Source organism: Dromaius novaehollandiae, chromosome 29 (assembly GCF_036370855.1).
Source record: "Dromaius novaehollandiae isolate bDroNov1 chromosome 29, bDroNov1.hap1, whole genome shotgun sequence".
Lineage (NCBI taxonomy): Eukaryota > Metazoa > Chordata > Aves > Casuariiformes > Dromaiidae > Dromaius > Dromaius novaehollandiae.
Window position 1 is genome coordinate 2751474 of NC_088126.1, and position 22622 is coordinate 2774095.

Consider the following 22622-nt stretch of genomic DNA (forward strand, 5'->3'; position numbering starts at 1 on the left):
GCAGCCCAGGTGAGAAACAACCCCTGGGCAGGGTTTGTCCCGGGGAAACCAGTGACTTTTCCATTTCAGGGCAAATCCAAAGGATTTTTCTCCTCTTGCCTCCATTTTTGCAGCAGGCTGGAAGTGCCTTTTCCAGCAACCACTGGGTTGCCACTGGGGCCCCTGCAGGCAGCCGGGCTTTTACCTGCTTGTGTGGGAGCATGGCACTGGGAGGGTGATCAGCACGTGACACTGCACGCTCTCTCCCTGCTCAGGTACCTACCTGACCCATGAGGCCAAGGGGTCGGATGATGCCCCCGACGCAGACACGGCCATCATCAATGCAGAGGGCGGCCAAGCCAGCGGCGATGACAAGAAGGAGTATTTCATCTAGGAGCGTCGGAGAGGGCGAGAAATGGAGCCAACAAACCCCAATGCAAATGGAAACCAGACCACAAACCCAACTCGACCCAACAGATTTTCTCTCGCGCCCAGGATGGGCAGACAGACGGACAGAGGGATGGCAGGACAGAGAGCAGAGAGCGACCGGCCTGAGACATGATGCTTCTTGAACTTGTACAAAACGTTATTACTACGAACAGCGAAAGCCCCGGCCCCGTTTGCTTGCTTGCACCTCCATCCCTGCGACTGGCGCTCGCACTAAACACAGACCAACCAGTGAGTGAGCGACTTTCCTTCTTCCTTTGGACCTTTGCTTTGGTTTCGTGGCTGCTCTTTGCTTTGGGCCCTTGGTTGGGATGTTGGGCTGGGGTCAATGTAGCTCTTCCCTTTGTTTCTCTCCATTTTGGTTTCTTTTACATCCAAGGATAAAATCAGCTCCAGGCTCTGGCACAAGCTCCAGGCACCCGGGTGGCCTCTCTGTCACCATCCCTTGCCTCGTGCCTCCCACAAGAGCTGGGACCCGTGTCCCCATCACTCCCTGCCAGGCTTGGCTGCTGCATGATTCCCCAAGCCGAACGCCCGGCGCTGCCCTTGGGCTGGGGACGGGGGAGTGCCATGGGCCCCCGGCGCGGCAGACAGCCCAGGGTTGTGCACGCCCGGAGCGGGATGCTAATGGGCAGCATCTCTGCGTTTGAGGGCTCAGCACGCGTCGCCTTTGGGGGTGCAGCTCGGGGCAAGCGGGGTGGGACCCCGGGACCCTGCACTGATTTTATCCTTGGTGGTTCTTGTCAAACAATGTCCATTCGGGAGGAGAGCTGTCCTCGTGTGATAGATGTGTGAAGGGGGGTGAGCTTCCAGGGTGGGAACCGCTGAGGCCCCCGGAGAGACTGGGAGCTGCTGGGCAACTGCAGCTCCCCGTTCCCACCCCAGCGGGAGGGGGGAGGGCAGGGGCTTGGGGGCAAATCTGAAGAAAAGCCCCAAGTTGCAAATTCTCAGATTGAAAACATCAATTAAACCATCTATTGAGATGTTCAGTGCAGGAGGCCACCTGCACCGGGAACACAAGGCAGAGCCGGGAGATCTAGCAGGCCTGCGGCCATCACGACTCCCCTCTTCACCGGGCCCAGCTCTGGGGCCCCAGGAGCCCCTGGAAAGGGTAGTTTAAACCCCAAGAATGACTGCAATGGGAGCTGACATGGCCAAGTGGCCCTACGGGACGTGAGCTGGAAACAACCTGGTTGACACTGCTACCAGCCTAGGGTGATGTGAGGCCTGGGATTTCTGTTGGCTGGGAAGAGACATACAGAGAGAGGCTCCTTTGGGGTCTGTTCCTTGGACCTGTCTGCCTCCTTTTCCTTCCTGGCCTCCTCCCAGAGAAGACGCTGAGTATGGTGCTGTGCTGAGGAGCACGGGACCCCACAGAGAAACATGCAGCTCGATGTAGCCCGGGACAGAGCTCAGCCAGGCTGGGGATGAAGGTGGGATTCAGCTGTAGATCAGGCCGGCGGGTGGGAATCGGTCCTCACTGTTCAGGGTGCTGGACTCCACATCACATCTGAGATGTTCCCTCAGGCCTGGTGAGCTCCTGTTTGGAAAAGGCTGTTTTCCTCCTGGCTCCAGGGGCTGCAGCCAATAGCAGTCTAAATGCCCAGATTTCGTGTCTTTATAGTTTTGGCGGTCTCTGTGGAGGCTCGGTGGGAGGCTTGCCGTGCTTCCTATCTGTGTGGGACCTCCCTGTGGAGAAACCATATCTCTTCCAAGTCAGACAAAAGCCGGAAGCTTTTTCTGACCTTTCCAACATGTCCCAGGGGTCCACTTTCCTCGCTCCAACCCTGCATCCGTGGGATGCACATTGCAGCTGCGTGGGGTTGTCTGCTCCAGCTGTCTGCAGGATACCCCATGCCTCCCTGGAGAGCCGGGCCATGCCCCGGCACTCGGGATGAGGTTTTCCCACGTGCCCAGCAGCCCAGCGTTCCTCGGCCTGGACATGAGGGGTTTGCAGGAGCTGCCCTTTGGCTGTGCACCCCTTTGATTTCAGGGTGTTTGGGGAAGAAGAGCCCTCCTGGAAAGAGGCAAAGCCTGCAGTGGCGTGGGTAACTTCACCTGAGAGGTAAAGGAAGAGCCTGTTTCCTCTGCCATGGGGTACAAGATGCCTCTGGCACCTGCCAGGGGTTGGTAATGTCCCTCCTGTGCAGACCCTGAGAGCAGGCACAGATCCATGCACATGGCACAGAGAAAAAGGCCCCAGGAAGCCTTCCCGGAGCGCGTGGTGCTGGAAGGAGGGTAATGGGGCCGCAGAGCACAGGGCTGGTGCTGGGAAGCCAAAAGCAGCGCTGGGTTGCAGGGTGCCCTGGGGCCAAGCAGACGTGAGGAAGGGGTTGGGCACAGCTACAGGTGTTGGGGGTATGAATGAATGATGTGGTAGCATTTGTCTCACATGCAGAGATGTGACTGGATTCACTACAACTAACTTGTCTGTCAGGAGCACACAGGCAACAGGATATTAAGCACCTTGAGAAAGAAATGCGTAGAGTTTTTATCACACATGGTGAAGAAAACCTGTGGTTTTCCCCATTTTGTTCCTCCCTTTACATCTGTTTGGAGGAGGACGTTGGTCTTGACGCAGCCCTTCCTGAGTGCGGTGTCCCAAAATGCGGGGGACAAGCCAGGAGAGGAGGATGGGCAGAGCCATCTCGCAGCTGTGCTCCTTTTTATTCTCATTTTTGGAAGAGTTACTCATGCAGGAAGGATCTTGCTTGTACACAGCCCATGTAGACGTGCCTGGGTCTGCAGAGAGTCCGAGACAGTAGCTCTGAGCTCGTTTCAAGGGATGCTAACGTTGCTGTGAGAGATAACACTGCAAATGTCGATGCTGTTAACTATTTCACTGCACACCTGAGCATGTATGAATGTGTGATCTGATGCTACTCTGAAGCTCTTTAACATCCACTATTGAATAGACTTAATTCCTTAAAATAAAAATGTAAGGACGTGTTTTCAAATACAACTTAATCTCATTATAAGTCTACACGGTGTAGATCATTACCAAAACCCACTCCCCGCTGGGGGTCTGCAAGGGAGAGGGGTTAACTGGTTACATCTTCCTGAAAAAAGGGACTCGGGTATTTAAGGTTAGAAAGTGAGATTGTGCCCCGTTAGAAGCAGCATACCACAAGCAGCACATGGGCTTTCCAGCTGCCTGGCTCCAGCACTGCCGCTCCAGAGCTGCTTCGAGGGCTGGTGCAGGCGGTTGTCGCTGCTGCTATCTTGGGTGCCTGAGCCAAGAGTCCAGCTGGCTGCAAAGTATCCCCTTCCCTAGACCATCCGCCGGACGCCGACAGCTGTAGCACACCTGGGAAATTGGCTTCTGTGTTTGCTCGAGCTCCAGCACAGACATCATCAGTGCTTCCAAGCACCAGGAACAAACCTCAGCCACCTTTTTCATGTAGTCAGGGAAATCAGGATTTGGCCTTCATGCAGATCCCATGTCATAACAGAAGTCACAGGAAACCTCCCAGCCCCTTCAGTGGTGCTCAGTGCAGACATTTCCCATGGAGAGGGGAGGACCCAGCATGGGCAGCATGTTGTGGCTGGAGCCACTGCCTCCTGCAGACATCAGCTAAGGATGGGCCAAGCCTCACCCCGAGTGGACCCGTTCCCCTCCCCTGACTGCAAAGGCTCAGTGAAAGGTCGGGTCATGACTGCAGACATCTAAAAGTGGTGAGAGGAGGCACACAACGCCGAGGCTGTGTGTGCAAGCAAGAACCAAAGGGCTTTTGTAGACGCAAGGGAGTGATAGATGATCTGTGCCATAGTTGTAAGGGTAGTAGAGACACCCATGTTATGAGTATGAGGGGTGACAAGGTCACAGGTGTGAGGAGTGATGGATACCCCACGTCATGAGTATAGGGTGGTGATGGAGACACCATCTCAAGACTACGAGGCAGTGATGGGATACATCATGGTGCATGAGGGCTGATGGTGAACGCTGTGTCACAAGTGATGGTGCATCATGCTGCTAGTGGGAGGGGTGATCAGAAAAACCATGTTGCGAGTGTTGTGGATAAACCGTGTTGCATGTATGAGACAATATATCATGTCACAGGAGTGAGATGTGGGATGCACCATTTTGTGAGTCTGCGAGATGGTGGGATACACCATGCATTGCGTATTTGGGGGTGATGAATACATCATGTCATGAGTGTGAAGAACAACAGGTAAACACGGTTGTGAGTGGGGGACATGACGGGTTACACTGTTGTGTGTTGGGGTGATGGGATGCACTGCGTTGTGCATCTGAGGGACAGTGGGATTCACTGTGCCAGCAGCAAAGGCAGTGATGGATTACACTGTTGTGAGTGTGAGGAGTGATGAGCTACACCATACCGTGACTGTGTCACGGCCATGTTGCACATGTGGGAGATGATGGGATACACCCTGTATTGAGTGTTTTGGATGCTTGTGGGATACACCCTGTATTGAGCATTTCGTGTGCTAGGATACACCATGTTGCAAGTGTGAGCAGTGCTGGGATACACTGGGTCGTGCGTGTAAAGGTGAGTTAGCTACACCATGTCACAAGTGTGAGAGACGATTGGATATACCTTAATAGTGCAGGAGGTAGAATAAAAATGTAGTGTATGAGGTGGTGATGGGATCCACCATGTTACGAAATAACAGAATGACGACGTTTGTTTAAGAATAATCACATTAGGTTTGTGGGGCGATGGGACACAGCAGAGTGCTGGGATAACGAGCAATAGGATACCCCAGGACTGTGACGCAGGGTGTTGGGATGGTCAGCTACACCGTGTCCCAAGTGGGAGGGATGACATGCTGTGTAGCACGTGTGAGGGCTGATGGGATCCGTTGTGCCATGAAGGGGAGGCTATGACTGGACATAGCAACTGTGAGGTGTCATGGGCTGTGCTGTGCCGTGGGTGCGAGGGCGAACGCAATACCTTGCATAAAAGCATGAGGGGCGATGGCAGACGCCATGTGCCAAGCGCATTGTGCACCGTGCCTCGGGGTAAGGGGCTGATGAGCTGCCGTGTCTCTTGGCTGTGATGGGGCGATGGGCTGTGCCATGCCGTGAGGATGAGAGGGGACAGGGAGACATCATCTCATGAGCTTCAGTGTGAACCCTGTGTCAGAAATGTGGGGAGGTGATAGGGATATACCATGTCACTAGTGTGGGAGATGAGCGGATACACCACGTGACGAGCGTAGGGAGGTGGTGGTTTACACTGTGTCACTAGTGTGACAGGGGATGGGCTACACCGTGTCAGTGTGATGGGGAAGCATCGGGATACATTACGTCAGTAGGGTGGGGAGATGATGGGTGTAACTGCACCACGTGTGGGGAGTGACGGGATGAACCATGTCACTGCTGTTAGGAGTGGTGGGATACACCGTGTCACAGGTGTGGGGGGAGATAGGGTACACCTTATCACCAGTGCAGGGGGTGATGGGATACATCATGTCACTAGCGTAGCTGGTGGTGGGGTACACCATGCTGCGGGTGTGGAGAGGGGAGGGGACATACCATGTCACTGGTGGGAGGAGGTGAAGGCCAGGCAATGTCACTGCATTGGCAGAATGGTTCAGGACACAAGTTGCCTCGTCAAACCTGGGTGGCCACTTCTGGACCAAAGGACTCCCGCTGCCAGGCTGGTGGGTCTCCAGGAGAGCTCCAGCCCTGTCCGCCATCTGCCACCAGGTCTACCCTCACTGGACAGCCCATGAGGTCCGTGTGCCCACGGCCGGTCCTGGAGAGCATCCTCCCTGGGGGGAGGCCTCTTGGCTGCCGCCCAGGCCTCCTTGACAGCCGTGTGGACGTCCAAATGAGCATTGAGACCCCCTACCCCAGGTGAGACCAAGTCCTCCAGCAAAGCGATGGCCCAGCTTGGCCACATTTTGTGGCCAGGCGTTTTAATTCCTGCTTAGCCCTCTGCCAACCTGAGCACCCCTTTTCTGGATCTGCCCCCTTCCATCTCTGCTCCCTGCGTGCACAGGCCCTGGGTCGGCGCTGCTGCTTTGCAGGATGGTGCTCCATGCTCTGGTCCCATCGTCTCCATTCCGGCGAGGGCTGGTGGGCCCCAGTGTGGCCAGGCTCACCGACGTGGGGACATGGGGACATCTCCTCTGGGCACAGACATGGCGATCAGGGCCAGAAATCAACTGGGAAAGCTGCTCTTCAGCCAGGGATGGACCAGCAACCCCCAGACAAGAGGAGCGGGTTGGGGCTGGGGTCGGGTGCGGAGGCAGAGCCGTCCCCAACACGGAGGGCAGCAGTGGGGGGGTGCAGCACCGGGCCCCCCAAACAGCAGCATCCCTCAGGGCCACAGGCAGGGCCACGGGACACCCCACGGGGGACAGGGCAGCGGCAGCCCCCGGAGAGGCTCTGGATGCTTCCCGGCCGGCACTGAACTCTCAATAGACCATGAAAGCCATATTTGTACTGAGCTCTGAACACGCCGAGGGGTGGGCAGCGGGGCAGGGCAGAGGACGGTCCGTGTTGTTGTGCTGTGTTCTTGTATGTACATAAAGGGAGACAACGAACGTCGATGTTACTTTATAACCTTTCTAATATCCTGTGCTAATCTCGGAAAAATAATCCTATAAATATATCTGGATTACACACGTTACCTGCCTGCTCTTCTCTGCTTCTCGCGGAGCCGCGTGCCTTTCCGCCCCCGCCGCGTGCACCGGGACGCTGGCCCCGTCCCCCTCGGGCCACGCTCACGCGCATTCCCGTCCCCAGCGCGGCCCCGCACCGGGAGTCCCGCGCACAGCGAGGCTCTGTCCGCCCGTCCCGTGCACCCGCGGGGTTGCACCCACGACCTGGCAGCCTCCCTGCCTGCTCGCACAGCACCCGTGGCTTTTCAGCGGCAGCTCTCCCCACCCGTCTTGCCCTGCTGGCACGTGCGCAGCGGGGTCACGTCACCCCGTGAGTGGGCATCCCGGGGGTGGCTGCGCTGTGCCCGCCTGGCCTGGGCCCTGTAATGGCTGTGCCCGGGTGGCAGCACCCATCCCGGCTCCTCCAGGCTGTGGCACGCCGTGGCCGTGCCCTCCGGCAGCACCGGGGAGAGCCGCGGGGTGCAGGACAAGGGGGAGGCAGGGAGCTCGGCGGGCAAGGGGGGGCACCAGGGCAGAAGGAGGAGGGGGAAGCAGAGCTCAGCCCATGGATGGATGTGGCTTGTCCCAAGACACAGCCCAGGAGGGACACGGCTCAGCCCATGGATGAACATGGCTCAGCCCATGGATGAACACGGCTCAGTCCATGGATGAACACGGCTCAGCCCATGGATGAGCATGGCTCAACCCATGGATGAACATAGCTCAGCCCATGGATGAACACGGCTCAGCCCATGGAGGACACGGCTCAGCCCATGGATGAACACGGCTCAGCCCATGGATGAACATGGCTCAGCCCATGGAGGGACACGGCTCAGCCCATGGAGGACACGGCTCAGTCCATGGATGAACACGGCTCAGCCCATGGAGGACACGGCTCAGCCCATGGATGAGCATGGCTCAACCCATGGATGAACATGGCTCAGCCCATGGAGGACACGGCTCAGCCCATGGATGAACATGGCTCAGCCCATGGATGAACACGGCTCAGCCCATGGAGGACATGGCTCAGCCCATGGATCAACACAGCTCAGCCTAACTCACAGCCCATGGAAGGACACAGCTCAGCACATCTCACCGCCCATCGAGGGACACAGCTGAGCCCATCAAACAGCCCACGGCGGGACACAGCGCATCTCAACACACAACCGATGAAGGGACAGTTCATCGCAACACATGGCCTGGGGCTGGACGCAGCTCATCGCACAGCCCGCGGAGGGGGGCACCTCTCCCACCACCATCTCCCCAGGAGCCCGAAATGGCCAGTGCGAATTTGCACCGGAGCACTTTGTATCGTGATGAATACGCAATGCTTCATTTACACAGCGCGTCCTTTCCCTAGGCAAAGAGGTAATTTTTATTTCCTATTGCTTCTCCCAGCCCCAGCACAACGCGGCGACAGCCAGGCTATAAAAGGAGTAAAATACGTTACCGTCAGCGCAGGTGTTGGTAGGGCTAGGGAGGCACCGGCATCACGGCCGGCTCCGGATGCGCCCTGGGCCCTGGCGTGCGGGAGCCCCCGACCCTCTGAACGCTCAGGATTGTGCAGCAGCGAGCAGTGCCCACCAGCCTGGGCCCCTCCGCACCACCCCTGTCACCCACAGCGTCCCTCGAGGTGCAGCGTCACCTCCCCCGGCGTCCCCGAGCATCCCCCGAGCGCGGCCGTGAGCATCCTCTGCCGCTTTTACGGCCCCCGGTAAATGCAACGGCATCGCCGAGAGTCGCTGCTCCTCTGCAGCCCTTCGCCAGCCGCCTCTTTCTGCTTGAGGATGCGGGTGAGGGCTCGTCCCCAGCCGCTCCAGGCACCGAAGTGCCGGCCGGTGAGTGATGGGCAGTCGCACAGCATTGCAGGCACCATCCGTCTTCGGGTTAATGCAGATTCTGCCGAAGGGCACCAGCCCGGGGCTGCGTTATGATTTTTTTTTTTAGCGGGCAACACGCGTCTGCTCCAGCCCGAAAGCCCGCTCGGAGCGCGAGCAGCCTCCGGCGAGCACAGTGTGGGGGGGCCCCCCAGCCCCTTGGGGTCCCCAGCCTAGATGCCAAGCCCAGACCCCCAGCTCCCTCAGCCCTGACCCCCAGCCCCTCATCCCAGACCCCCAACCTGGCTCCCCAGCCCTCCTCAGCCCCCCAGCCCCTTAGGGTCCCCAGCCTGGCCCCCAAGCCTGGACCCCCAGATCCTCAGCCCCCCAAATGGCAGTTCCCCTCGTGCCTGGACCCCCAGCCCGGCCCAGGGCAGCACTTTTGCTTGTGGGGCTTTTGCAGAGCGCTCAGAGGTGCAAAGGGCTGTGTCTGCGCCCCACAGAGACCCACGAGACTCGGTCACCTCCCTGGCCCCACATCTCCCCCCCCCCCATCCCCATCCCCATGCCAGTGACTGGCTTATTTTCAGAGCCCTCAGCTCCAGCAGGGTCCAAAATTTGGCTCTGCGGTTCTGCCCCTTGCTCAGCCCTGGGAAAACCCCCCACGGGTGCCCTGAGCGGGTGGGTGGGCACCCACCTCCATGGGCCCATTTCCCAGCCAGCACGGACACAAGCCTGGGCAAGAGACGGTTTAGGGTCTTCAGTGTCCCCAACCCTGCTGCCGCCGCAGTGCGACGTGCCCCGAGCCCCCGGGAAGGTCGGGAGGATCCCATCCCAGCGCTGAGCATTGCTGCAATCCCCAAAAATCTCCCTGGGGAGGGGCACAGCCAAGGGAGGCGTTTCAGCCGCGGGTGTTGTTTGGCCAGCTCTCTCCTTAGCGGCTTTTATTGCACATAATAAAAACACTGAAAAAACGTAAGTGAGAATAATTTAGCCCTCGACAAGCAGGTTTGCTTGTTCTTTGGTAATTCGCCATCACAGTCAGTCAAACAGAGAAATGCAAAGCGATGAATTATTTAGTGGGCGCTCTCAATCAAAAAATACGTAATTTGGTTTATTAAAGAATAGAGACACTAAATAATTCAATTCGCTGCCGTGCAGCACTTCTAGAGAGACCCTGGGAGCCTTTTCTCGTGCAGGAGAGGCCAGAGGGAGCGGAGACACGTGGGACGGGGCAACATGGGGTGACGCGGGGCGATGCGGGACGGGCGGGCAGTAACACCTCGGCTGCACCCGGGAGGGAAGGAGACCCCCAATGCGCCCTCATAGCCCGCTCCCAGCATTCGCGTCCAAGGGGAGCATCAATCTCCAGCTCCGTTCATGGACGCGGAGTCTCCGGGGAAGGAGACAGCACTGCGATATTTGCGGCCGTGCTTTAGCATCGCGGTCGCAGCAGCAGCGGGGCTGTCAGCCGGAGGCTCTGATTTGCAACTGGGCTGTTTAAAATTCAGTTTTGCTGGCTCTGCGCTCAGACAGGGCTCTGCCGAGCGTTGCCGGCGTGCACGGCTCCCGGCTTCCCGGGAAAGCCCTGGCCGGCCGCTGGCTCCGGGCCGGCACCTCTGCAGAGTCGGCTCCGGGGCTGCATCCGGCGCCCCAGGGCGACGGCAGGATCCCGCTCCAGGGCTGAGCCGGGATGGGGGATCCCAAGGAAGCGCTGTGTTTTCCACAGTGGAACAACGGCTTGTGCTCCCGGAGCTGGAAAGCCCTGCAGGCCTGAGCCGCTCCGCTGCTTCCTTCCTGGCGCAGGGAGGCACCAGCCTGTCCCGCTCCCGCTGTCGCCGCTTCCTCCCCGGCGTCGATGCCGACGGGGCTGCCCGTGTCCAGCACCTCGGGCTTCCCGCAAAGCCCTGCCCCGAGCCCAGGAAAGCTGCTCCCCACAACCCCAGTATTTCATCCACCTTTTCCAAGACCCCCCCCTCCCAGCAGCACCAGGCTGGGGGCACAGAGCAGTCCCCGCACGTTGCAGGAGGACTCGCTTGTCGCTGGATCCTCCAGCATCCCGGTGATGGGCATGTCAGGCCTCCACACACGGCCGTGTCGGGGCCAGGAATGTGAGTGTCTGCGTGGACACCTGTAAATAAAATTCCTGATGAATTTGGGGTGTTCTGCCAAGAAATGATTGCTTCCTGCCCAAGATATTCCGACGTGCTGGCTTCTCGGTTTTTACCGGCAATGCTGGCCCACCCGTTTCCTTCACTGTGGCAAAGGGGGATTGCCAGGGCAAAAGGCTTGTTGTTAAAAAGCCGGCTCTTATCTCGCTAACGCAGTCGCTCACCTCCCCTTGGAGGGAGAGAAGAGCCCACTGCAGCCCTGCGGAGAGCGAGCAGGCTCACGCGGAGCACGCTCCATCGTGCACGGCGTCCGGCAGCGAGCGCGTGCGGCCGAGCGTGCACCGTCGTGCAAAGCTACCATCGGAGACCGCGTGCGGCCGAGTGTGCACCGTCGTGCAAAGCCACCATCGGGGACCGCGCGCGGCTGAGCGTGCACCACGGTGCAGAGCTACCATCGGACAGCGTGCGCGGCCGAGTGTGCACCGTCGTGCAAAGCACCCGCTGCGGAGCATGTGTTGCTGAGCGTGCACGGTCGCGTGCAGTGCCGACACACAGCAGGCGCGCGGGCTGATCCCGGGACACGGACATCATGGGCAACTGCGTCCCCGTGGTGAGTGCAGCCCCTTTTCCCTGCGTCCTCTCTCTCAAGCTCTTTCCATCGTGCTGGGAAGTGAGGGCCCGAGGCAGGGGCTGTGGGGGAGCCTCTCCTTGCAGGCGTGTGCCGGGCTCTCGTCTCTGCCCTGTGCTCTGGGCAGCTAAATGTGACCCGAGACCCTGGACACGGGGTCGGTGCTGCCCAGAACCAGCCCATTAGAGGAGCAGCTTGCATTTGTTTAGAGAAAACCGCCTCCTCTAATGGGTCCCCATTCCCAGTTTTCCTGCCCCCCCGTTTCCCTTCTCCCTTCTTCAGCTCTTGTGCTGACCCCCCCCCTCCTGCTGCCCACCCCCCCTCAAAGGTCCCCTTTCTTTGCTGTCTTTGCTGCTCCTCTCCCCCATATCCGAGCCCCCCCACTCCATACCTGCTGGTTGCCTCCATCTCTCTCGGTTCTCCCGGTGCTCCCCGGATCCTTTCGGCACTCTCCAGGGACTTTGGAGGACCAAGTCCCCAACACAGGGCACCCTGCACCGAGCCCTCACCCACCTCCCACTGAGGGGGGGACAGCAGGGCCACCAAGCCATCACCGCTGGGAAACACATCCTTGCACCCGGCCTGGGGGGGTTTGCACCCAGCCATCGCGGGGCTTGTGCTGCGTCCGTGTGCAAGAGGTCACCTCTCGGGACGGGCGGTGGCAGGCGGTGACAGCGTGGCTGCCGGTGGCCCAGCGCCAGCGGAGCGTGTCCCCACACCCAGCGGTTCACAGCAAAGCAACTTGCAGAGTCGCAGCCGCTCTCCGCTGCTGAGAAGAGCCTGGAGTTGGCGGCAGGAGAGTAAAAACAGGTTGCCCCGCACATCAGCCCTGAAACGCTCGTCGGGAGGCTGAAGGCCACAGCGGTGCCAGGCAGCAACTTCTGCAGCTAAAGGCATTAAGGCCTGAGCAGACATTAACACCAGCAGAGCTTTGCCGTGACGTTTGCACAAGGATTTCCAAGGCAAGAGTTATCCTCCCTGCGGGGATGGGCTCCCACGTCCCCGGGGGCTGTCACCCTCCCCAAAACGCACGAAACTCCTGGGAAACTGGTGCCAGCCCCCGGCAAGCCCTGCAAAGGGTCTGGCTCAACTCGCCCCTCTGAAGCTGTAAGAAACTTGTGGCTTTTAAGCCTGAGGCGCAGCCGGGGCTCTGCTCCCTCCTGCAGCGCTGGCCCGGGGCAGGTATCAGCCCAGGCTGGCCCCACGCTCCTGGCCCCCGCGGCGTGTCACTCCCTGATAACCAGCTCGCTGCAAACAGCACGACGGCTGCAATAACCCCCCCGTCCGCTGGCTGCAGCCTGGCTGCAAGGCAGCACTGCAAAAATAGCGTTTGCCAGCATCCCCAGGGCTCCCCGCCAGCCTCCTTCACGCTGTGCTGTGTCGCACCGGAGCAGAGACCCGGCTTTGCCCCATCCTGGCTGCTCTGAGCTCGGCTCCCGGTAACGGAGAGCCCGGTTTCTGCATGAAAACGGTGCGGATTTGGCAGCACCGTGGCGGGACCCGCTGCAGGCAGCAGCGAGGCGCTGGCAGTGGCACCAGCCGGGCGCCGAGGTGTCACGAACGCCCTCGGCAGCAGCGCGGTGGGGACACAACCCCGGGACACAAGAGAAAAGGAAGCCCCAAAACCGTTGATGGAGATGGAGGGGACACTTTAGGGGGTCCCAGAGGGCTGTGCTCGGGGTCGGGCACCTGCCTTTGGCCAGCCGCATCCGCCGGCACGGCTGCTGGGCTGAGCGAGGGCACCTGAGCGTGACGCCTGCTCGTCTTCTTTGCAGAGCCCCAGCATCCTGGAGAACAAGACCTCCCTGGATCTCATGGACATCATAGGAAACCTCTCCTACAGCGAGGACTACCTCAGCAATCTGGACTACGCCGACGTCGAGCCCTGCCACAACCATTACTGCCCCGTCTTCCAGCGCACGGCCCCCGTCTTCCTGGCCGTAGCCTGCACCTTGGCAGCGCTCGGCAACGGGGCGCTGCTGGTGGCCTTGGCCAAGTGCCCCCACGCGTGGGGCCGGCCCCACGGCAAAGCCTTGGTGGCCCAGCTGACGGTGGGCACCAGCTTCTTCGCCCTGCTGCTGCCCTTCTTCGCCGCGGGCATCGGGCAGGGCTGGCGCCTGGGGCGGGGGCTCTGCAAGCTCAGCCACGTGCTGTGGCACTGGAGCCTCTTCGCCCAGGGGCTGCTGGTGGCCAGCGGCTCTTGCGGCGCCGCGTGGGGCGGCTGGGACCCCCCGAGCCGGCGGCTGGCCGCAGCGCTGTGGGCAGCAGCTCTGCTGCTGGCGATGCCGGCCGCCTTCTCCAGCGGCACGGTGCCGGCGCCGGAGGTGGCCTGCGTCCTCAGGAACGTGGACATCCTCTCCCCGGCGTACCTGGCCCACCTCGCCCTCTGCCTCTGCCTCTTCCTGCTGCTGCCGGCAGCCCTGGCGGCGGGCACGCTGGTCCTGCCGCGGCTCCGGCGGGGCTGGCAGCCGGCGAGCTGCCTGCCCTGGCTCTTCTTCGGCCTCTGGGCGCCCTACGGCGCGGGGCTGGCCGTGGACTTTCTGCTGCACGCCCAGCTGCTGCAGCCCACCTGCAGCACCTTCGAGCGCTTCGACTTCGTGCTGGGGCTCTGCGAAGCCCTGGGCATCCTGCACTGCTGCCTGGGGCCGCTGCTGCTCCTCGCCACGGGGCTCCGTCGCCACCGAACGGGGCCCAGCGGCAGAGGCTGAGCGGCCGGTGCAGCACCCGAGGGTGCAGCAACCGGCACCCACGCCGAGGGTGCCCGACCCTCCATCGTGGGACCCCCCTGGTGCCCTCCTCGCCCCGCACCCAGGCTCTGCGGCAGCCAAGCACTGCCGGCCCCTTGGCACCACCCAGCAGCGCTCGGCTGAGCCAAGGTGCCCGGGCAGCGGGGCAGGACCGGCAAAGCCCAACTCCCGCCTCAGGCGCCCAGTTCTGCTGCAAAACAGACAATAAAATGGCCCCGCTTCAGGCACTCGTGGTTTCTGGTTGGCTTGTTTGGAAAAGCCCCCGGAGGGGCCACCTCTGCCTTGCTCAGCACCGAAGCACGCAGAAAGCAGAGAACTGCCAGGCTCGGTGCATGTTCCCCAGACCAGGGCAGAGGCTCTCACCCCCACAGCGCTGGGGCACGGTGCACGGTGCCCGGTGCATGGCTTGCGGTGCTGGTGCACGGTGTGGGGTGCTCAGCGCCCAGCACACAACACGGCAGCGAACGTGTCACCCATGTCCCCTGTTTGCTGCGTGATGCCGCCTCTCTGCCACCTCCCAGGAGCCCAGCTGGTGGGTGCAGGCGACACGGGGAAGGTCGAGCTCTGCAGGTCCAGGCCAGCCCCAGGACTGAGGCCCCCCGCTCCCCACCCCACGGCGTCCCCTTCCCACTCGGGTAATGAGCGGGCAGTGCTCAGGCTGCTCGTGTTGGCTGCATTTTCCTGCCTGCTCGACCCTGGGATGTCCCTCCCGGCCAGCAGCAGCTCACTGCAGCCTGAGGGAGAAACAGCTTTGACCTTGGCTGCAGCAGATTAACCGGGCTTGAAAAGGGCAGCGAGAGGGGCACAGGGCACTTGTCACTGTCCCGCTGCTGGACTAAGCTGTGGGCAGCGGACAGCAAAACGCGGTGCCTTGCACAGCCGTAACAACCAGTGCAAAGGGGGAAAGAGGCAAAAAAATCCTGCAAGCAAGTGGGAGCCTTGCTGCTCCCACCAGGAACCGTGGTGGTCCATGGGCAAGCTTCTCCTCCCAGCATCAGGGAGGGCAGTGCTCTCCCATGCATCGTTTTGGCTCAAGTGGGCTTTTAACACCACGGGGAGGTCAGGGCAGGTTGGAGCCTGCATCTGTGTTAGGAGCTGTGACCGGTCTCCACCCCCCTGCTTGACCCCCCTCGCTCAGAGCAGAGCTCTTGGCTGCAGACGTAGAGCAAGTCAGGGAAGCTGCAACGAACGGGGCAGATCTCGGGTGCTCCCGATTCACAGGACAGGAGTCTCCGAGCCAGCGCAGGCATCAGAGCTTGCCTTCACCCCCAGCCTCGGAGATGCAGCCAACAGCGGCCACCGATCCCAGCCGGATCCACCGCAGCCCCTGGAAGTGCTCGTGTCTCCTCTTTGACTGCGGAGAGTGATGGTGGTGGGAACTGCAGACATGGAAAATTTAGTTTAAGACATCCCACCTTGAGGGACTTTACCAATAACACACAGGAGAAATCCAGGTTTTCCAGGCTCCACGGGAGATGGATAAGCCCAGGTCTTTTCTGAATAAATCCTGGTGCTCCTCTCTCTGCCTTCCCCGCAGGTGTGTGTCCCCAGCACCCGCACTCGGAGACACCCTCCACTTTTGTCATGCTCTTGACAGTGTTTTGAATGTAGCAAGCACTCATCATTCCTCCTGGCAGCTCCACTTGGATTTTAAGGAGCTCAGAAGCCAAAATGACCCTTCAAAACGTCAATAAGAAGATCAGTGGGACATGCACGGTAATTCTGGCCCAAGCAGATGGCAGAAATCATGGCCACAGCCTTGCAGCTCTGCAAAGAGACAGCACAAATCCTCCCCATGCTGAGAAAGAGGCCTCTGCTCTAGTAATGCAATCACAAATGCGACAGCTCGGCACCGCTGGAATTTGCTCTGATTTAAGCACTTGCACGGCTGTAAAATGCGGTGCTTTGTCCTCGCTTCTAGCAGCCTTATCTCCACGGGCAGAGGGTCTCTTATCGCCGGGAGGGAGCTGGGTCGCTGTTTTCTCACCTGCCCCCAGGCAGATCCTCTTTCTGCGGATGTATCCCTGAACCCGGCTGCTTCTCGGATGAGCTGGGCTGGGAAAGGGCACCGGTTTGATCCGTGCTGCAAGGAGCAGGTTAGAGCCATCGGCCCAACGGAGGCCAGGTGAGATACTGCCTCCCCTTCCCTCCCCTGGTCTTTATCAGCCAGCAGGTCACGGGCCCCAGGGATGCCAGGAGGTGGGATCCCACCGGTCCCGTCCTGGGACAGAGGGACCCCTTGTCACACTGGGTGGCTCGGCCCCGCGCTGCAGGGACTCACTGCTTGACCTCACCGACCTGCTGATTTCTTCTGGATTGCAGCCGTAACCGGGGAAGTCGGGTGAAATCCGCCCAGAAGCATGACTTCCTCGTTAGCTGTTTGTTGCTGCAGCTAATGAAGCCACGGGGAAGTTAATGGAAGCACGGGGCTGCTCCCGGCCCTTCGGTCGTCACGGGGCAGCTCAGAGCTGGCTGCTGTCCCACCCCGTCCACGTCAGCAGGGCCACGAGGAAGCCTCGGCCTGGCCATCAGAGCCTGTCGCAGGCACCAGACTTGGCGTCTGCCAGGTCCCCAAGGACCTCTCCTCCTGCCACCCCCCTCGCCGGGCTCTCAGCACCCTCAGCCCGGCCGTTTGGGGCTGCACGCGCTGATCTGCTCAGCCCCACTCTGGCATCCCGCTGCTCCCATTGCCCTTTTCCATGCGGAGAAGATGGCCTGCCCTCGCCCTACGCCAGCCCCTGCCTGCCCCTCTTTGCCCTCCAAAAGACCAGTGCTCCCACGCTGGTGCTGCACCCCGAGTCCGGGCAAAGTCTTGGTTCTTGATGGGAGAAGGCGGTGCAGCCTCATGGCCGAGCCGTGCCTCAGTTTCCCCAATTTGGGGGTGTCTTCATGGGGCGGAGGGGCTGGTGAAATGGCCAGGCGAGCCCAGGGCCAGCCCAGAGCCCGGCGTGGGCTTCCCCCGCGTGCCACCTCCGCCAGCTCAGCCCTGCCACCGGCAGACCTCGGCAGGCGGAAAGGGCAGCAGCCAGCGCTGATCCCCGCGCCGGCGTCGATCTCCGCGAGTGAAGTGACGGGGGATTATTCACTCTCTCCTGACGAGCAGAGATAAACGTCATGTCAGAGATCAACCGCCGGGGATTATATACAATATATATGTTTGTCAGCCCTGTTCTCCTGGGCTCAGCCTGCATTTAATGACAGGTGCTGAAAAGTGCACGGAACATGCAGACTCGGACCGGCTGCAAGCACAGCTCCGCTTTCAATAATTTGTCAACTGCTCTGTCACCCGTGAAATAGCAAATGGCTCCAAAATGCTCCCACCAATCCTCCCGGAGCAGAGGGATGCACAGGCCCAGCCGGGGCTGCTCTTCAGGTGGGCTGTGCCGCCGAGACGCGCTGCTCGAGGGTCTGCGGAGAGGAGCTGCGGGGGGGAATTGCAAACACGCTGCCTTGGGTGCCCACTCGTCTGCAGGGGAAAAACATGGGCCCACGCCATCCCAGGCAGACGACTCCGTAGGAAGGATGCTGACGGTCCCATACATGCATCCCGCATGGGACTGTTGCAAAGTGAAGGCCCATGAGGAGGGAGCCCAAAATCTTGTGGCCCCATGGGACACCAGCAGGCATGTCCCCCCCCACCTCTGCCTCTCTAATATGCACAGCCTAAACCTGGACCCCCCAAAAAACTGCAGTCTGTTCCTGTCCTTATACCCCACGCTGTCCCCGGAGCATCCCGTGGCTCCGCAGCTTGCAGTCCATCCTCACTGCTCCTGGGGGTTGTTTCCTTCCCTGGGAAGGGAGGATCGGACCCACTGAAGAGTTCAAAACTGCAGCAGGGATGTTGCAGACTGGCCAGAAAAGAGCTATAAACCCAGCAGGAAGGCAACCGAGCACCAGGCAAGCAGCGTGCAGCTTGCAAGCTCCAGCACAGACCAGGAGGATTGCACCAATGCCGGGGCTGCCTGGATCCCTATCCTCCACCCATGGGTGCAGGAGGCCCTGGAGGACAGCAAGGGACAAGGCCGTGCTGTGCCGGCAGCGCGGGCCAGGGGCAGCGTTTCCTGAGGATGTTTGGCCCAGCGGTGCCCCGCCAAGCCCTGGTTCTTATGCTGAGCTCCAGCACCTCCGGTCACGCCGTGATTAGGGCTCCCGCAGGACCAACTGACGGGAAATGGGAGGCATACGCTCCTCGTGCTTCCAAATTAGAGAGAAAAGTTAATAATGGCAGAGAAGCTCTCCAGTCTATTAGCAGGAAACAGGGTGATTTATATCCAGCCCTGGAGGCAGTTAACCAGCCCTCATCCATCCCGATTAGGGACGGCTCCACGCGCAGTCACAAGATGCACAGGCTGCAAAATCAATGTGGAAGGAGCCGGGAGCGATTCTGGATGGGGGAAGAAGGAGACAGGGAGGCGCAGGCCCATGGCCAGGACAGCAAGGTCTTGCCACCAGCCGGGTACCTGGCCCAGCGGTGGCCGTGGCAGCAGGCGGGGTGTTTGGTCGGGCACTCACCCGCTCCACATTCAGCCCTTCAGAAGAAACGCAGGGAGCTGCTCCAGCTGCCACGAGCCCCCCAGGACGTCGCGGTTCATCCCTTGCTCCCAGCTGCCTGCAGGATCGTGATTAAATTTGGCGCTATCACATTTATCTCCCCCAAAGTGATTTGATTCTCTGCGTTCTTAATCTGGGGATTAGCTCAGCAGTGGTGCATCACACTCAGGCTTATTTTGCACCGCGGGGCCCCTCGGGACCACCCTGCTCAGCATCCAGCCCAGTATCTTTATTAATGAGCCCAGTTTGGCCCCCACAGCCACCCTGGTTCCTAAAACGCCTGCAGCCCAGCAGGCTCATAGGCTCCCTAAAGCCCTGTTGCCATGTGCAGCCCCTCAGGATCTCTCCAGGCAGGAAAGTCCGAGGGTCGTAGGGGATTTGTCTGCACTGCTGCGTGTCCCTCTGGCCATTCCTGTTCACAGCCCAGACGGAAATCCTCCCCCTTTCCAACGAGTCTGCAATCCCTATGGGCCATAGGTTGCCCAGCGGGGCCTGGACTGGGCTTGCTGGCTGCGTTCAGCCCTGTCCGCCCTGGGAGGAGGATCCCCGCAGGGTGCCAGGACCCGCCGTCGCTTGCAGCACCCAGTTTGCTGCGGTTTCTTCTGCCACCTGGTGCCCAGAGCTTTGTTTTCTGGCTTCGTCCCACGGCCTCGGCGTGGGCTCTCAGGCTGGGACCAGCTGCTCTCACGCCATGCAGTCCCGGCGACGAGGGGGGCTTCGGCCACCAGCCCCACGGCAGGCGCAGGACGGAGATGCTGCCGACGTCGCCTATGGCCTGCATGGAGGCATCCTCTATTTGGTGGCTTGGCCAGGCACGGTTCCTCGCCGAGGGCTCCAGCCCTCCCAGCAAGGCTGCCCAGTGCTGCAGCTGTCTCACAAGGCCCAGCTCTGGGGCGACTGAGCACCAAGAGAGGCTGCAGAAATCCTGGGAGCCAGAAGGCAGGACCTCTCCGAGCTCCTGCCTTCGTGGATGAGGGTGCTGGGGAGGAGCACGGCTTCATCTTCCTCCCCGAGAGCATTTCAGACTAGCTAGGCTCAAACCAGGATGCTCTTCCTAGGAGTTTTGCCAAAGGATGGGGTGAGAGGAGGTAAAAGCCTCATTCTTAGGGTGTCCTCGGCTGCCGGAGCAAGCCAGGCGGTTGGGCACAAACCCAGGGCACAGCTCCAAGGAGGAGCCTCGTGCAGATGAGGGAGAGACTTCCACGAGCTTCGCAGCACAACCACATGACAGCGTGAAATCACTCTCCTAGACCATGCCAGGCTGCTGGGGACAGGATTGGAGGGAGGCATCTCCCCTCCCACCCATCCAGCAGATAAACCAGGCAGGCGCCAGCCCTGCACTGAATGCTGCTGCTGTCCCCGGCCACCACCCAGGGCTTCCTGCACCGAGGACCATGAGGAAGCTGCAGTTCTGGCTCACCCTCCTTGCTGGCCTCTCGGGGATCGTGGCCCAGGAAGGTAGGAGCTGTTCTGGGGAACTGGAGCCAGCATGTGGGCAGATAGCACAGATAGGGACCACAACACATCTAGAAATCAGAGGAGCATCCTCCCTGCCCCAGGCCAGATGCTTCCGGGGACTCCCAAGCCCCATCCTGCAGTGACTGCACCAGACTGCATCTGCAGCCAGGGTGGTTTTGGCAGAAGGGGGCTTTGGACCCATCCATGGCTGGAGGTGCTGCTGGGTCACCAGCTCCGGGGTGAGGACATCTTCCTGGGGTACAGCGCACGGTGGAGGGATGCCAGGGCCCAGCGAGGATGCTCCACTCAGAGGTCCTGATCGAGCTTGGCACGTGGCACTTCAGAACAACGACTCTGCTCTGTCTGAGTCAGACTTTGCCCAGATTGCACATCCAGGGCAAGACGGCGTTGTGGTGGACCCCATAATTCTTGCCGTGCCTGAAGGCCTGGCCACACAGAACCATGCACAGCCCCACACAGAAATCCCTCTTGGCCAGGTCCTGCTGGTACCTGGCAGGAGCTCCTGGAGTCCTCAGCTTATGCGAGGGCCCGGTGAGCAGCAGTCAGTGGGGCTGGGGGATGTGTGCCCTCGGGGAGCAAAACAGGGGCAAGACTGGGGTCAGCAGAGTGGGCACTGGGGATCCAGAGTCACCCAGGGGAAATGGGAGGGGGCAGGAAGGCTGAGAGAGGGTGAAAGGGGGCTGCATGACACACCGGCCAGGCGCTGCCTGGGCCCCAGCTCCCACCGTGTCCCACCTCTCGTCTCCTAGACCTCTACCGAAAGGTGTTCGTCTTCCGGAAGGACCCGAGCGATGCCTACGTGCTCCTGAAGGCGCAGGCGGAGCAGCCGCTGCAGAACTTCACCGTGTGCCTGAGGTCCTACACAGACCTCACCCGGCCCTACAGCCTCTTCTCCTACGCCACCAAGGCCCAGGACAACGAAATCCTTCTCTTCAAGCCCAAGCCTAGCGAGTACCGGCTGTACGTGGGGGGCAAGTTTGTCACCTTCCGCATCCCCGAGGGCCGCTGGGACTGGGAGCACGTCTGCGCCAGCTGGGAGTCCGCCACCGGCCTCACCGAGTTCTGGTTCAACGGGAAGCCCTGGCCCCGCAAGGGGCTGCAGAAGGGCTACACGGTGAGCGCCGAGGCCGTGATCCTGCTGGGGCAGGAGCAGGATGCCTACGGGGGTGGCTTTGACCTGTACAACTCGTTCACAGGCGAGCTGGCAGACGTGTACCTGTGGGACGTGGGGCTCTCACCGGACAAGATGAGAGCCGCCTACCAGTCCCTGCGCCTGCCACCCGCCATCCTGACCTGGAAGAGCTTGAGCTACGAGACGAAGGGTGACGTGGTGGTGAAACCCAGGCTGCGGGAGGCTCTGGGGCTGTAAGAACAGGCCAGATCCAGGGCTGGAACGGCCTCAGCCCCCAGCATCCCCTCACTGTCTGATCTGTCCCGTCACCCACTTTGCCTCCGCAGACTGCCCATACCTCCAGGTGAACGTGCCACCCGCACGCCTCGGCGTGGCATCCTTGCACACACTGGCACGGGGAAGAAAAAGGCTGTGCAACATCCCGGGGAGCAATAGCTCCTGGTGGGAAGGGGGCCAAGAGCGCCCAGCTCAGCAGGATCCCATGCAGCCAGGCTCAGCCAGAGCTGGGGAAGGTTGGGCGTACACCACTTCCAGCCAAGAGAGCACGGGACATTTCACAGCCTGGCAGGTTCCCCCCTCTCTCAGCAAGGCATGGCCTCAGCCTGCCTCGACCCACCTGGATTCACCGAGTCCCAGCACCCGTCACTGACCTGTCACCTCTTCCCCAGAGCCTTGGAGACACCTTCCCACGCCAAAACCAGCCCAAAGCTGGCTCTGGCTCCGGCTCCTCAGGATGCCCTGTTGGCCCTAGGGTGGCTTCCACGTGTCCAAATGAACACCGCAGCCTTGCAAAGAGTCATTTTTCTGCTCCGCTTCAGCAAAGGAAATCAAAACTGACATTAAACCCTTCTTCAAATACATGAGGAACAAGAACGCCGCGAGGGAGACTGTGATCAGGGTGAAAGGAGCAGCGCGAGAAGAAAAGGCAGCTGCAGAGCTGCTGAATGAGTAATTTGCATGGACGCCAGCCAGGGACAAGGCTGGGGAGATTCCCACCCTGAATCCTGCCCAAGGCCCAGGGTGCTCAGCCTGAGCTGAAACTGGGGGATCTGTACAAGAGGGGATGGGCTAAACCAGCCAGATGAGCACGAATAAATCACCAGGACCAGATTGTGTCCCCCGGGAGCTGTAAGGCAACCTGCGGATGCAACAACCGAA

The 22622-nt window shown here is 60.6% G+C and overlaps 3 protein-coding genes and 1 long non-coding RNA gene across 9 annotated transcripts in view; 3 read left to right on the forward strand and 1 right to left on the reverse strand.

Moving 5' to 3' along the window:
- CADM3 (cell adhesion molecule 3) overlaps window positions 1-7028 on the forward strand; it is a 36617-nt gene extending 29589 nt beyond the window's left edge. For all 5 annotated transcript variants that reach the window (XM_064499107.1, XM_064499108.1, XM_064499109.1 and 2 more), the window contains one exon: window positions 255-7028. In XM_064499107.1, the coding sequence (XP_064355177.1) occupies window positions 255-373 (119 nt within the window). In that variant the 3' untranslated portion in view covers window positions 374-7028. The remainder of the gene's footprint in view (window positions 1-254) is intronic.
- Window positions 7029-9909: 2881 nt separating this feature from the next.
- On the reverse strand, window positions 9910-12418 carry LOC135323923 (uncharacterized). Its single transcript, XR_010385411.1, has 2 exons — window positions 11947-12418; window positions 9910-10947 (listed from the first exon to the last, which is right to left on the reverse strand). It is a non-coding gene; the product is annotated as an uncharacterized LOC135323923 (long non-coding RNA).
- ACKR1 (atypical chemokine receptor 1 (Duffy blood group)) lies at window positions 11186-14529 on the forward strand. 2 transcript variants are annotated; one of them, XM_064499113.1, is made up of 2 exons: window positions 11186-11537; window positions 12383-14529. In XM_064499113.1, the coding sequence occupies exon 2, from the start codon at window positions 13370-13372 to the stop codon at window positions 14261-14263; it is 894 nt and encodes a 297-aa protein (XP_064355183.1). In that variant the 5' UTR covers window positions 11186-11537; window positions 12383-13369; the 3' UTR covers window positions 14264-14529. The 2 variants fall into 2 exon arrangements, with proteins under 2 accessions (XP_064355183.1, XP_025967315.2); XM_026111530.2 differs by having other exon boundaries at window positions 13331-14529.
- Window positions 14530-20193: 5664 nt separating this feature from the next.
- On the forward strand, window positions 20194-22622 carry LOC112990039 (serum amyloid P-component-like). The gene is made up of 2 exons (XM_026111529.2): window positions 20194-20311; window positions 21082-22622. The coding sequence occupies exons 1-2, from the start codon at window positions 20248-20250 to the stop codon at window positions 21699-21701; spliced, it is 684 nt and encodes a 227-aa protein (XP_025967314.2). The 5' UTR covers window positions 20194-20247; the 3' UTR covers window positions 21702-22622.

Bases quoted from the DNA above. Each gene is read 5' to 3' on its own strand.
- ACKR1 (XM_026111530.2), top strand. From the start codon at position 11,517: ATGGGCAACTGCGTCCCCGTG. The intron at 11,538-13,330 runs GTGAGTGCAGCC...TCTTCTTTGCAG, and splicing joins TGGGCAACTGCGTCCCCGTG to AGCCCCAGCATCCTGGAGAA.
- LOC112990039 (XM_026111529.2), top strand. From the start codon at position 20,248: ATGAGGAAGCTGCAGTTCTGGCTCACCCTCCTTGCTGGCCTCTCGGGG. The intron at 20,312-21,081 runs GTAGGAGCTGTT...CTCGTCTCCTAG, and splicing joins GGGGATCGTGGCCCAGGAAG to ACCTCTACCGAAAGGTGTTC.